The sequence below is a fragment of the Daucus carota genome, chromosome 5, assembly GCF_001625215.2.
Source record: "Daucus carota subsp. sativus chromosome 5, DH1 v3.0, whole genome shotgun sequence".
NCBI lineage: Eukaryota > Viridiplantae > Streptophyta > Magnoliopsida > Apiales > Apiaceae > Daucus > Daucus carota.
The window spans coordinates 6,225,596-6,241,327 of record NC_030385.2 but is presented as its reverse complement, the minus strand read 5'-3'; the positions used below and the strand labels follow the sequence as shown (position 1 = coordinate 6,241,327).

General features: G+C 35.8%; 1 protein-coding gene across 3 annotated transcripts in view; it reads right to left on the bottom strand.

The window, feature by feature from the left end:
• Positions 1–3,642: 3,642 nt before the first annotated feature.
• Positions 3,643–15,732, bottom strand: part of LOC108222676 (uncharacterized) — a 33,071-nt gene continuing 20,981 nt past the window's right edge. For all 3 annotated transcript variants that reach the window (XM_017396563.2, XM_017396564.2, XM_064093020.1), the window contains 12 exons: positions 14,438–14,995; positions 14,290–14,349; positions 13,860–14,179; positions 13,181–13,601; positions 11,875–12,339; positions 8,116–8,232; positions 7,907–8,028; positions 7,083–7,821; positions 6,703–6,957; positions 5,926–6,108; positions 5,293–5,634; positions 3,643–4,829 (listed from right to left, as the gene is read on the bottom strand). In XM_017396563.2, coding sequence (XP_017252052.1) covers positions 4,080–4,829; positions 5,293–5,634; positions 5,926–6,108; positions 6,703–6,957; positions 7,083–7,821; positions 7,907–8,028; positions 8,116–8,232; positions 11,875–12,339; positions 13,181–13,601; positions 13,860–14,179; positions 14,290–14,349; positions 14,438–14,995 — 4,332 coding nt within the window. In that variant the 3' untranslated portion in view covers positions 3,643–4,079. The remainder of the gene's footprint in view (positions 4,830–5,292; positions 5,635–5,925; positions 6,109–6,702; positions 6,958–7,082; positions 7,822–7,906; positions 8,029–8,115; positions 8,233–11,874; positions 12,340–13,180; positions 13,602–13,859; positions 14,180–14,289; positions 14,350–14,437; positions 14,996–15,732) is intronic.

Here is a 15,732-nt window from a genome sequence, read left to right as displayed (position 1 = left end):
TAAGAATCATTGCGGGCAATCAAGCTCAATGTGCTTAGTACGTTCATGAAAGACAGGGTTTTTTGCTATGTGCAAGTAGATTGATTGTCACAGTTTAGCTCAACTGGTTTGAGATTAGTTACTCCCAAGTCTTCAAGCAAGCGTACCACCCATGTAACCTCAGTAGCAGCAGCAGCAGCCATGGCCCTATATTCGGCTTCTGCAGATGACATAGACGCTCTATGCAGCTTCTTGGACTTTTAGGTAACAGGAGAATCATCCAACAACAAAACGTATCCAATAATGGAACGTCGAGAATTAACACATGATGCCCACTCAGCATCTGAGAAAGCCTGGAGCTTAAGTTGATCTGAAGCTTTCAGTAATATGCCTTGAGTAACAGTATTAGCTACATAAATGAGTGTGTGTTGCAGTGCCGACATTCGACATATGTTTTGTCCTTGGTGCATGCATGTACATTATAAATATGGATGAGTATTAGTGAGGTAAGCAAATCATCTTCACTGTGTTTGAGTTTTAGATGAACTAGAAGAGGAGTGCGAGCTCTCTGAGAAGTGCCCAGGTGTTTTATGTACTCTATTGGATCTTCTCAAATCCAGTGTAACATCAGTACTAAGATCATGTACATCTGGAGGAAAATGTGGTGTAGATGAAGATTGTTCTGCAGAACTTGAAGCAGCGGTATTGGTAGAATTAGTGGGATCATGCTCAGCTGATGAGTCCAATAGAACATCAGTGTCAGATGTATCAAATGTGGACAATTCTGTGACAGATGGTAGATAGATATCTGTGGGATATAGTGTAGGTCTAGTGTGGCTGTGAAATGGAAAATGTATCTCATGGAAAATGACGTCTCGAGAGACAAACAACTGTTTATTTGCTAAACTTAACACTTTATAGCCTTTCTGTGTAACTGAATAACCTAAGAACACATAAGCAATGGCTTTTGGGTCAAATTTGATCATGTGATCAATACTGCTGGAAGCAAAACAAAGACATTCAAAAACCTGTAAATAAGATAAAGAGGGATCAATACAATTTAATCTGAAATGAGGAGTGGCATTATTAATGCTCTGCAAGGGAGTGATGTTAATTAAATATGCAGCACAGAGTATGCAATCACTCAAAACTTGGCTGGAACTTTGGACTGCAAATAAAGAGACCTAGCAATTTCAAGGAGATGTCTATGTTTTCGTTCCACAACTCCATTCTGTTGCGGACTGTGGCTACAACTGGTTTGGTGTATTATACTCTTGCTCAAAAATAGCTCCCTCATAAGACCTTGACATAGTTCAGGTGCATTATCAGACCTAAACATTTAAACCTTCTTCTTAAATTGATTCTCAATATAGAAAAAGAAATCAGTCATAACTTTCACACATTCAGTTCTGTGTTTCAACAAATGAATCCAAGTAAAACGACTATAATCATCAACAATAGTCATAAAATTGATTACATCCGGTGTGAGACCTAACTTGATAAGGTCCCCAAACATCAATATGTATCAACTGAAGATGAGAAACAGTCTTAATTGAGCTGTGAGGAAATGCACTTCTTGTTTGCCAAGCCATGGGACAAATTTGACAAATAAGACAATGATTAAAATTCTGCAAACTTGCTTACTGTGGAAGCTTTGTCAACCTTTGAAATGGCACATGTCCAAATCTGAGATGCCAAACTGTGAAATCTTCTTTGATAGATTGTAAAGTTGTTTTGGTATATTTAAGTCTCCTGCTCTTGATGACTCTGCAGTGATATATAGTCCTCTCTTTATATTGCCAAGAAGAAGTTGACGACCAGTCTGCAAAAGGTTCTGTACAACACATGTATTATCATTGAAAACCAAAGAACAATTCAGATCTTTACACAATTTTTGCACAGAATTGAGATTGTACTGGAATGTTGGTACATGAAGCACATTATGCAAGGTAAGATCATTAGTCACTATAACTGATCTAACATGAGTTATTGGAACCTGTCTAGCATCAGGTATTAAGATGAACTCATTGGAACCATTAACAGGTTTATAAGTTAGAAAAGCACTGAGATCTGAGAAAATGTGGTCAGTGGCTCCATTGTCTCCTATCCATATATCTAGTTTTAGAATGATTATTTGCTAGAAGGCAAAGCTTACCAGCAAGCAAAGCATGTTATCCAAAATAGGTATTTTGGACATTTTTCATACACACATATAATATTATAAACGAATAATGAAGACTTAAAATTGAAGGAAAAGTGAGAAAAAACTAAGAAAAGAATTCAAATATTACAAATCTAATAACTAATTTCTCAAATTTCACATTATTTAAAAATGATCCAAAATATCATAAAACGTATTATAAAACAATGTTTTATTAATACACCTGAAATGCTACATCCCAAATGTATTCTACCCTCCTTTATAATTGAATTTTAGCGATAAAATTATAAAAGACAAGAGAAAGGACTACATATTGAGCGAGAGATAAACATTGAATTATGGCTATAATGCATGAGATACAAGCGATTCAATCAGAATAATGATTGTTGTTGTTCATATGATGTTGGTTTGATAACAGCTATAAGTGTCTACATGTTTTGGAAAGATAATACCAAAACGTGACTTCGTGTCATGTTTTAAACCTAGAATAATTGTTCATCTAACATTTTCACATGTTAAGTATAACACGATTCTACATTTAAATTCAAAAACGCTATACTATTCTTCGCTAAAAATGTTTTTTTTGTGATAAAATGGAATCAATTCATTAATTAAAGGTCATATGACATCTACAAATACAATCGAAATTGGACAGACGCTGAAGAATATCGTTGTTGAATCATTCTTTTTTGGAGAGGCAACTAAGCGATTTAAAGATGATTTGAATATGATTTGAATATATACACTTGTTTCCATCTGATTGGTTTTCACCCAACTTTTCTGAACAATCGACCTTAAATGCGATCTCATAATAATCTTCAAATCTGAATCAAACCCATGAAAATCATGCCGATCTATAACCCTTGTCGATCTATAACCCTTGTCATGAAAAACATCAAAACACACCAAAATAAAACAAACAAACTTTCACAAGAAGAAGAAGGAACTAACAAATCTCAAATAAATTGGGAACTTATTGAATGAAAAATAAGATTTCAAAACAAGAAAATAGAAAAAAGGAATTGAAGCTTTCCACCGGTAAAAGCCGTTGGAAGCCACCTCAAAAATCTTTAATGGAGTTACCACGCGATCTTAGCTAGCTGATGTTTTCACAAAGGTTGTTCCATCACCTCATTTTAACACAATTCTGTCCAAGTTGGGAATGTTGCCTGCACAGCCAACATCCTCCAACTTGAAAGGGGGCGTTGATTGGTTACATGTTTCATGTCATCGGCCATCCTGTCTCCAGCTACCACATGTCATTTTCAGTTAGTTACAAGTTTGTTATATACTCATTTGTTACCACTACTTTAGTTTCTCAGTTTACTTTTTCATTTCAGCATCATTGTAAATACACATTTTTCTCTCTAATGGAGCTACTATTTTTCCTATACTCACTTGCATACTGTGATGATTCTGTATAGTTCTAGTTGAAGATGAGTAGAATTAACAAAATATAAGAATTGATTTGATGTTTGATATAAATATATCTGTAGAAAGGATTGCATCAAGTTGGAAAGATCCTCCATTCATGGTATTTTGATATTTGTTACAACAATGAATTCTATATAAATTGTCTTCACACTTCTCCTATAGGAATGATATACACATCTTGCATACGAACATATCAAGATAGCAAAATTTATATGCATTGACCACATGTAAAAATTGGTGGTAAAGGAAAGGCAGATGACGACATCCAAGACTTCTGTAATTGGCCTCGCCTACAGGCTACACGTAATATAGGAAACCCAGCTACCAATATCTCTAAACAAAGTCAAGAAGGAACTACATTCCATTCATCTCGCGTACAACACCCTGCAACTTTGCCAACAGATTGGAAGCATTGATTATCTTTGTCAGAACATAATTGTATTATCCCGTGAAGGAAAAAGTATCTTTTACTCTGTAAATATTTCTGCCACCGATCTTAACATATTTACATTAGTGGCAAGTAAGCTCCACCGTGCCCCTTCCTCAGCACTAGTGGCCCGGCGTTCTCAGGGACCCTATCTAATGCCTTTGTCAGAACGTCAATTATGTCGATAAAACCAGTTGCAATTGTAGCAAGTTGCAAACGGAGCTTCAAATCCCTAGTCCTCTTCAGAAGACATCTGAATGATCTTTCAAGATATTTAGCCCACTCTGCTGGCAGGCCTCCGCCTGTTAGCCAAACTGAAAATTGTGATTGGTCCCCTCTCGCCGCAACCTCAGCCCTATAAAATCGTGCAAGTTCTGCAAGCATCATTGGGTGGAGAGGGAGCACAGCAACAAATTCAGCAACAAACTGTTCTGTTAGTTCAGGTTTGAGCATTTGATTCCAAAGTACCAAGGCCCATTCACTAGGTTGGTTGAGACCATAAGCCTCAGCAACAATAAGTGCCTCCTGAAAACGGGATTGCTCAACTAGAGCACGTCTGGCATTAGTTTCTGATAGTTTTAGCCACTTGAAATCTGGCATTCGAATCTGGAGGGACACAAGGGAAGCCTGAGCACAGGAAGCATGTGTTTTGTTGCCAGCGTCAATGGAGGAGTGAACTTCAGCCGCTTCAATGTAATAGCGCATGGATTCCAGGAGGTCTTCATTCTGATCCTTGTCGTACCGATAGAACCACTGTTGAGATGATTGCTGAGCTCGTGACTCTAGAAGAGAAGCAGTCTCGTGTTTCATGTCAAAATGATTATAAACCTGCAACATCAAGAAAAACTGTCAATGTAAACCTTCCTTGCCAGTGAATTTCAAAGAACCTGTAGAATTTACCTCTTAAAGTATTATCGACCACTAGTTTTTTTTCTACACAGAAACAACACTGCGAGGGTTTAATCGTAAACAAGCATATTTGACCAAGGTACAGCTCTCAAATAGCTATTTAGCAGGTCTTTTACACTACTGTCAGAAATTAGGATTTACTATGAAGTGGAGAACATAGATACTTTTTTCCAACACTACCCAAAGGTCCAAAAAATTCAATAATATCAGTAACATTTTACTGAGGAGCCTGCTACTTAAAAAGACTAGTATGAAACTTAACTGACCAACTTAATACACCATAAAGTAGATCAGAAAATTAGCACAATAGATTGGCCAATGTCTTATATTTCCGAATCAGTCATGTATAAAGTAGTAAACATCTAAAACACAGGATACAAACCATAGCAAACGCATCAAGGTCATTTGGATTAAACTGCTTCAGTGATGTCAGAACAGCCATTCGAAACCCTCTAACGGCCTCAGCAGTGCTGGAGTTCGAGTCTGCAGCAGCAGAATACTTCTGAAGAAGAAGATCCAGCTGCCCATTCTCAATAAGAATTCCCAGTATGAAGTTGAGGGCATGAAAGTTCCCAACACCAGTTATAAGGCGAGCCAAACATGAAAAGTCACCTTCCAAAACATAAGCTTCAACCCTGGTGGCTGCAAGGGCTACTAGAACATCAACTCCATCAAGACAGGCTGATGACTTGTAAAAGTGGTGGGAGAGAATAAGAAGTTCGACCTGAAAGATCATTACATGTGAGACTTTATTCAATCCCTAAAAATTAAAGAGAAACAATAAATTAACTCGCTTCAGGAGTGCACTCATCAATGACTGGGAAGCTCCATATTGTGGCCAAGTATATAATACTATCATATCAAATACAGACTAAAACATGTATAACCGAAAAAGGTATTCAATATGATGACACACAAATGGAAGCCTTGTGTAACGGGTACGGACTTTAGATAACTTTACTATTCACTTCTGCTAATGATATATTAGACAATATTATCAATTCATGGTAAATACCTCACAGGCATGCGGTATTTCCTGCCCAGTAATCACTAATCGCATCAGAGCGTGGCCAATTTCAGGTTCTGATGGACAGAGATTTGCCCACTTAAGGAAGTCTGAAAATCTCCAAAGTAGAGGAGCAGGTCCTTCCTCCTTTTGAGAATCCATATATCCCCCACGGTGTGCAGCCAATAAGCCCTACAAAACACAAATTATATATAACATGTCTTTCTAGCTTCTTTGGGGGGGGGGGGGGGGGGGGCAGGGAGAGATTACAGATGAGATTGCACAGCTAAATATGTGTACGAAATCGGTGTCCAATATAAATCTAGGTAAATTAGCACTTAAATTGCTTAGTATCTGCAGTAATTTAGGTAGATAATTGGTCGATCATAACTTTAGCTTTTCACACTCTTCAAAACACAACTTATAGATGCAGGACAAATTCTGTAATAGTGTTGGTAAATGGACGCCATATGGTGTTGGCAAATGGACGCCGTAACAGTCTTGGTACATAATCAACTTTATCATCACAACAATGTTGAACATATGGAATTCTTTCATTTCTTCTTTCTAGAAGTCCCAACAAGCTATTATGTCTGCTGCATATCTAACTTAGGCTGATATTATGTAACCGAAACCAATATCTCTATATACATGTGCTTGATATATCAATACAGTCTATACTTGTAAATGTACTCAACTTCTATTTCTTCTTAACCATTTGCAGCAGCATGCCTACACAAGTATGGGTACAGCATCAAAGAACAATAATGAAAACAAAATATGCACCTTTAGGAAAGATTCTGCAAGAATATGTGCAACACTAGCAGCTGGCATAGTGTGAGTCTGCACAAGTAAATTCGCTTCATCAAAAGAATCTTGTGCTTTAAGGGACAAAAGCTGCAGCAATTCAACTGGTTGCTTATCATAAGCCTCTGAAAATGGAACACCCAAGACATTGGCAGCCCTCACAATAGAAATAATTCTTTTGCATAGACCACATCCTCTACCCTCAGTGAAACTGATTGCTAAATTCTCCAATACCTATAATTGCGCAGGAAACTGAGTTAGTATGCATCAATAATTGTGCACTTTTTTCACTAAGCATAGTGATTAAGCCCCTAGCATCATCACACTAAATAAAACAACAATGAATAGCGTGTCCAAACCTGAAGCGGATAAACCATATAACGATCATTCACAAGATTGTATGACTGTATAACCGAACTTAGTTCATCATCCAACATTGACATGGACACTTCACTATTGGGTGTTGAGAGGACCGCAAGCTTTAAAGCAGTATCAACTAAAACAAATTCAGACGGTATTTTTCCTGGGGAGAGTTTCTGCTGTAGTTGTTTCGCAGCTGTAATTTGTCCAAACTCCAATAAAGAAAGAACAGCCCTTTCCAACTCCGCAGGTCCAACCCTCTCCTCCCATCTTGAAGAAGATACATCCATTCTAAGGTTTTCATCTGGCAGATGCAGGTCCTTTTGAGAATCAAGAGATGTTGAACTTTCTTCAGAATTAATATTTTTCTCCACCACGTCAACTATCTGCCGTTTTGATGACAAGAATGCTTTGGCTTTCTTTTTTATCTTCATACCACCATTAGAACCATGTAAATTGTTGTCATTAGTAAGTTGTGGTATTTTTTGATGTGTATGGCTAATCTCCCTTGTGTCAATACTGTCTGTTGATTTAATTCTCATCGCACTTATATGATTATCCATTTTTGCTATTAGACATGCAGTGCATTCAATAATGTTGGAACTTTTTCCGGTACCAGGTTCACTAATACAACTGGTTAGAGAGAAATCGCCATCACTCTTTATATGAGCTTCTGACTCTACTGCCAGGAGCCAAACTCTGGTCTCAATTTCTCGCAAAAGGTGCAACGGATAAGCTCTACCAGAATACCAGATGTAATAATTAGAAAATTCATTTATTTAAAACATAAAAAGAAAATTGATGAGAGTGGAAGATAAGTTACGGATCAGAATGTGTAATCATCCCACTCAACCATTGCAAAGAAAGAAGCAAAAGTTCATGAAGCTCTCTTGCAGGTAGATCTTTCTCCACAGCTTCTGCATGTTTGAGAAAAAAACAACCAGCCTACAGAAAATAACACAGGACCATAAGAGAACATATCGCAGTAGCCACAAGCACCACCAGGCGAAAAAATAAAATAACTGGACAGACCTGTAACGGTGGAAAAGCATATCTGATGAAAAGTGTTTGGCAGTGGGCCCAAAGAGCAACCCTCTCTTCTGGGACATCCCACAAAAACTCCTTCCACTCTGCCACCATGGACTCGGCCTAAGAGTAAAATGACACGCATGATAATTATATATAGAGATTGAGGGAGTGCACTTTGGCAAAGCCATACTCACATTGAGAGTAATTATTATAAGAATATTATCCTGCACAAAACATATTTCTGCAACTTGCAATGTGTAGATTGCAATAAAAAAAAAGTTAAATGAATTGAAGTTGCAAAAGCTCATCAAATATAGTGGCCTTGACAGTAAGATCCATCTACTACTATACATGTTTTTGGACCCTAGGTGTGAATGCCATAGCATCAGGGTGTGAAAATCCCAGTACTTTGCATACTGCATCAAGCCATTAACTTCAACTAAAGATTAAAAGTTTGAAAAACTATTCTTTTCACCATGATATTTAATAGCAAGCATGAGTTCCAGCTTCTGCCAAAACTTGCTCAATTTTAGAACCAGTAGTAAGAAAAAACTGTTTTAGATTTCAGCAGCGAGATTTATTTGTCAGGTGAACTAGAGACATTTACTTCAATATAAGAAATCTTACTGTCAAGATATCTTGTCAAGAACATGCTTATTTATGACCTTACTGTAAGAAATATTTTGTCATTTACAGCCATTGAGTACCCAGTGACAAGGGTGCAATGGTGTATTATTACTTTTCAGTTTTTTACCCTAAATCTTTGAGGTTTAAATAGCCAACAGCTCTCATGTTATCAGTTTCTAATTACAATGAATTATAAGAAAGATTTCAATAACATTATAAAAATGAGCAAAAAGTATAATCTGGAGAGAAAAGAGTGTTTTTCAGCATTGATATTAGGACCAATAAGAGGAACTAACCAGTTAGGTCCATTGTTTGAACTAAATGACCACTTAGATAGAAATCTATACAGGCACAAAACACACTAACCCAAAATAAATTAGGAACACGAACAATGAAACTGAATATTTTCCAGAATTTCCACACTAGGAGTGCATAGTATTCGTCATTTTTAGAATCATGACACTTTCTCAACTCGATGAATATACAAGGGACACCTGGATTTAGAACTCAAAGAAACATAATTCCAGAGCTCATAAAACAAGAAAAGTGGGAATAAAAATTAACGTCAAGATGAAAAATTCGTTTCTTAAACAATTGAGAAGAAGAGAAATATGTAGTAGATGCTCTTACAGTAGAAAGGTCACACACACAAGGAAATATATATCTAAGAAAAAGAAATAAATGCCTCCAATGAATCTGTTAATGTGTGTTGCTCTTATCAAATAAAAAGAAAAACATTTGTTTAGGAAAACAATTACTTCAAAATAATTAGTTTGTCTTTTCCTATGATTTGTATTACAGCTTTTCTATTGTATTAGTTTTATAATTTATAGGTATCAAATGTTAATTAGTTTTCTATGTTTATAGCATCTTTCTTCCTTAATTTTTTGATCTTACTGTATTTTCGACTGGTTCCTTATTTAATTTTAGTTTTTACTGTCATATTAAAAATACTTATTTACTTATATATACATATATATATGTATATATACATATATATACATATATATAGATATATATATATATATATATATATATATATATATATATATATATAGGGTAGCACTCCATAGCATACCCTCTTATATGGAGTTACGTAGCACACCATTATAAATATATACATAATATATATTCTATTATATTTTTTATGAAATATAATTGCAAATTTTGATTATTAAACCGAAAACGAAGTTATACAATTTTTTTATTCCAAAGATCATCTAAAATTATGCAATATCTCAACATGATTCTATAACAGAATAATAATCATCCAGGATTATTCTGTTGTAGAATCAGTTTCGAAAATATACTTTTTTTAATCAAATTTTAAGTGTTAAATTACTTAAAATAGATATATTTTATAGTATTCTATATTAGAATCACGTTTTATATGTGAATTCTATAACAGAATTTATAATAAAAATTAATGATTTATAGTGGCGCACTATGTAACTCCATAGAAAGAGTCCCTCTCTGGAATGTTGGCCTATATATATATATATATATATATATATATATATATATATATATATATATATATATGTATGTATGTATGTATGTATGTATGTATATATAGGCATGTGCTCAAATGGGAATCACATAGCTACGTGAGATATGAGAACTACTAGTTCTCAGCCATATATTAAATCTAATCTAATGGTCCTGCCAGGGGCAGCACACACAAATATAATATACCCTCACATACACAACCCCAGCTAATCCCTGCTGTTTTTAATTTGGATTTTCCCGTCAATCGGTAAACTTTTTCAAAACCCGACTTCACTGAATTTTTATTCATCTCCTAACGATCAATTTGTATACCATATGTGCTATGTTTCGACAAAGTTCTCATTTTAAGGGTTCTCACTAGAGTAACACTCTAAATATATATATATATAGGCAATTGCTCAAATACAAACCAAATTAGAGTACAAATACAACTTAATCTAAGCCCTTAGATGAATCTAATCTAATGGCTCCTAAAAGTCACCACACAATTAAAATACACCATCTCACACATGATCTCACATAATCCCCTCCGTTTTTAATTTGATTTTTCTAGTCAAACCATGTGCTTTTCTTGAAATCTGACTTCACTGTATTTTTGAAGTCTACCTGTTAATGACCAATTTTAAATCAACTATCACTGGAGGAGCTCCCTGAGGCTATGGCTAAGATACATCTCACATGCCATGTCATAATTTCAAATTGCAGTGTACTCCCTCTGTCCCTCTGATTTCTATACGCTTTCCTTTTTTGGATGTCCCACTCAATTCTATACATTTCAAAACCTTCCCAAAGTGGTAACCTTTTATAATATAAAAATCCCAACCACCCACTACTTTCATCCACTTTTACAAATCTATCAATTATATATTGATGGGTCCCACCACTTTACTCACTTTTCCTTCTCTTTCCTCTCACTTTATATTACTTTATACACCTTTCTTAGTCTCCGTGTCCAATCCAAACGCATACATATCAAAGGGACGGAGGGAGTACTATTTTGCAGATTTTAGATATACTTGCTCAATATCTCTACTAAAAGGTAAACAATTATTAACATAATTATAAAGGGATCCCCTTAATTCCGAGATAAATCTTATACAAATACAGACCAAAAACCTAAACCCTTATGACACAGAAACGGCAGCCTATCCCAAAGCAGACAGCTAAACATTACAGAAAGATCTTATGTAGTTATGTATATATAAGAACATTCAGAGATTCACACCTATACGAATACTCAAGAGAAATGCGTAAATTATGTTTCTTTCTCTAAACTTTAATTCTGACCTTCAGAAAATATAAGAAACTAACCTAAATCCACTATGAATATCTCCTCCCAGCATGACATAAAATTAATTACATAGATATACTTCGATACAATCCATACCATATAACAAATAAATATGAAAAAGATCATAAGATACTGCAGAAGACAAGACTGCTGACAACTAACAAACAGAGACTGGACTTGGACCTTTACAAAAGCATATTACATAATGAAAAGGTAGCCATTCAGTAGCATCTCACAAACAATTGTCAAAACACGAGTTTAAAAGCTATAAAACAGAAGGAGGCTATAACAACTGTTAATGAAAAAACTAACAGAGGATACGAATGTATATATACCTGGGTTTCAGTCACATGGTGTCCAATACATTTCCATTTTCCACCAGTGGCCTCCAACTGCATAGCCCAGTTGCGTGCTTCCTCCCAGTGTCCATTCTCTTCTAAAGCTCTTAGAAGTGAAACATCATCTAGAATATCATCCCCAAGGTGTAAACCATCATCTTCCCTCAGTGAAGGTTCTGCTAAATTAATTTTCCAGTGCTGCCTCTTATAGTTTGCTGAAGCGAATCCTCCATCACCAAAGTCAGCAGAAGAAAGAAGCTGTAATAGACACCTCGTTTCATAAGGTGATGGGCATTTTGAAAGCATAGCGTCAGCAGCTTTCACAGCAATTGAACTTATCCACGCACTTCCAATACCATCTGTTCCATTGTTCATTTGAACATGGATCTGTTCTTCCTTGATTCTAGCAGAGAATGAACCTATATGTGCTGAAGCGTCTGACAAGCGCATCTGGGAGAATGCCTAGAGATATGCAAATGGAAAAGGAAAAGAATCAGGTAAACATGTGGAGGGCGCAGAAAGTATAAACTAGAGTCTAGACACAACATGAGAAGTGTAGGTGCTTGTATCTCGCATCGAAACATGACCAGATAACTATCGAAGATAATAGGTGAACCATGAAGCGATGCCTCAAGGCAATTACTAGAAGTGATAAAACCTCTTATGCACGCAAATCAATGGTTTGTTTATATTATGCGTTCTAAATCTGCAAAGAAGATTTTACTTGCCGTTTTTTTGTGACGAGAATACTGACCAGTATATACTATTACTCTCTCAACATGCAATGTATTAATGGTTTAATTTCAAAACAAAATACATTTTATATGAGTAATAAACCATTTCTAACGAGTCTTCGTAATAAAGAACTTAAAAATTATTACGTTTTTGCAGGCTTGACTTTAAATTGTTGTAAAGAATCTATTACAAGTAAATATAATGAAATATAGGGTTAGTATTAATACATTGGTCTGTTTGCCTAAATGGACACAAGCACTCAGAGAAATTTATTAACTTGTGTGCCACTTAAATTTGTACTTTACACATCCCAACCCTTGTTTCAGTGTATTACAATTTTGCACTCACAAAAGTCATGAATTTTAATTGAACTTGGTTGCAAACTGAAAAAAGAATAACTAGTTTTTGTTTAACAGTCGCTTTGCACAATCGTCAATTACCTATATTCATTAGCTAAAGTGCACAGGACAAATTATTTATGTAGACGCCAAATATATAAGAGACTGACTGTGCAGGCATGTAAGCTTAAAAATACAAATACAGAAAGACCAATTACATAGAAACACACCTGTAGAGCACGGATAAATGGCAAGAGAGAGCACGAAGGAAGGAACATCTCAAAAGCTCTTAATAGAGGAAGAAATAGATGTTGTTCGCAAAGCAATGCAACCATTTTCGATAAAGAGACAGATGGTTCAGCTGTATTATTAGACACGGAAAAAACGTCGCCAGTTTGGTTTTTATCATCTTCAAAAACACTACCTTGGGCAGCAATTATTCCCTCGCTCCTACTAATAGACACATCAGATACTTTCGACATTAAGGGTTCCACTGCCTCCATTATACGTCTACGTTTTGCATTTCTACGATTATAGTGACATGCAACTTCTCCACTTGCTACAAGCGTAGCATTAGTAGCCTCCACAGCTGCTCCAACATTACTCGCAATCTGGGATGCTACATCATTCACCTTGATAGATGAAGTTTCCCTAAAAGATAAAGACAATCTATATATTACCGAATAATACTTAGCATTGTAATCTTGTAGACACCCCCCTTCTATCGGTTATCTTGTGTTTATGTGTGTGTGAATATACAGATCTCGATAATTGACCATCATCAAAAAAAAAAAAAAAAAATACTCGTCCACTATATAAAGTGTGTGTGTGTGTGCGCGCGCGCGCGCGCACGAGCAGAATAGGTAAAGGATCAAGAGATGACAATGCTTTGGTCGATAAACTGCTAACCTGGCGGCAGTAATTTCCAGCCAAACTGTTAGGCAGGACAACGGAGACACGTCAGGAAAACATGATGCAATCATTGCCAAAATCGACCAGCACAGATCCTTCGCTTTTAACAGCAGAGCCTCTCCTGGATTTTCTCTCTTCTCACACTCTGCAATGATTCCAAAGACTTCAGCAGGCATACAAAAATCTCCTACAGAAGTACTCCTTTCTTCTGTAATATCAGAATTTGACAAAGTGCTAACTTTCTTTCTTGATTGCATCCCCTTCAAAACTGTAAGTATGTGAAGTTTGAGGCGATTGTCATTGAATTCCTTTAATGCCTGAGACATATTCATATATTAGGATAAAGAAAGTTTTTTCTAATGCTCAGTTTTCATGTAGGGGAGGAGAAAAAATGAAAATTACAATCTGAATAGGAGTTGAGGCTTACTACTTCAATCACTGTATCAAAAGGATATCCTCCAACCTGAGCTTCTGACAAAAATCCAACCTAGAAAAAAAGTATAGGACTTTTATCTTAAAGAAAGTACAGTAGCAGATCTCACAAGGTCAATCAACAAACACCAATAAGTTCATACCCAATCGTTGTCTCTTGCTAACAGAGCAAGGTAGTTAGTGCTCAAGGGAATCTGATGCACTCTACAAAAAGTTGTTACTAAACTCCAGTACAGGCTAGCATCTTTCTGCTGGGACCGTAGCTCAGTTCCATCACCATTACCGCTAGATAGCCAGGAACCACATGTCATTCCATCAGTCAACAGTGGCAAGCTGGCCTTCTCCAAATGCTGTTGGACAAGCATGAGAGCTCTGGAAGGTCTTTTGGTGGTAATGCTACCTATGACTTCAGGTTTTTTCTTGATTCCAGCACTATCACGGTCCACATAATCATCTGCTAATACTCGACCAAGAGAATATGCAATATCATCTTCAGGTGATATAGGATCAAATGCTAAACCTGAAGGTGACAGTTGTATGTAGTCAGACTGAGCATTAGACTTGTAGAAAGAAGATATCCGTCTCAGAGCTGCTATGTCTATTCGGAGCATGTAGGCAGACAAACCACATAGCTCTAAAAGAAAAGCACATGAAGCAACCAATAAAGAATCCTGAAAATGCATCACTGCAAGGGGCATGACCTGAGGAGTAAAATACATTAGGAAGATGCGTAACTCGTAATCATGCTTTGTGAAATTTTTGCTGCATCTATGAAAGCACTTGTGGAAATATGTGCTTTGCATGCTATACATGTGTAAGTTTCCAGATTATAGTGAACACGTTGGAACAAAGACCAATATATAGGTTCTTGCAACTAAAAAGTGTAAACGAGACCTGCAGTCAACATTCACTACTTCAAAAAAAAAAACTTTCATTGCATTAGCGGATAACTCATAAAAAGCACAGGCCAATAGTAATACGATCAAATTTCATTAATTAGTATTAAGATAATCAGGTTACTTATTTGACAATTGTATCGAAATCAATTTATTAATACATTATAAAGCATATTTTAATTAAAAGTTGTGAAAGCACTATATATTAAGTTCTAAAATGTAACAAGTTATTTTCATAAAACAATCTTTTGTAACGAAATTGTAATTTATCAAATCGAATTAATATTTTTAATATAAGTACATATAATGTTTTTTTATATTGATTAAAATTATAATTGATGGATCGACTCATATCAAAATAATCATGCCTCAATTCATAGCGATACAAAGTCGAAAATACTTGCCACAATCCTCCAAAAACTTTTTTTTTACTAGGACGTGTTGCCAGTTTCTATTAACTTACAAGTCCGGCATCCAAATAAGATCACTGTAGCCTAATTAACTTTATAACTTATAGTGCCTATTCCAAACCTACATCACTC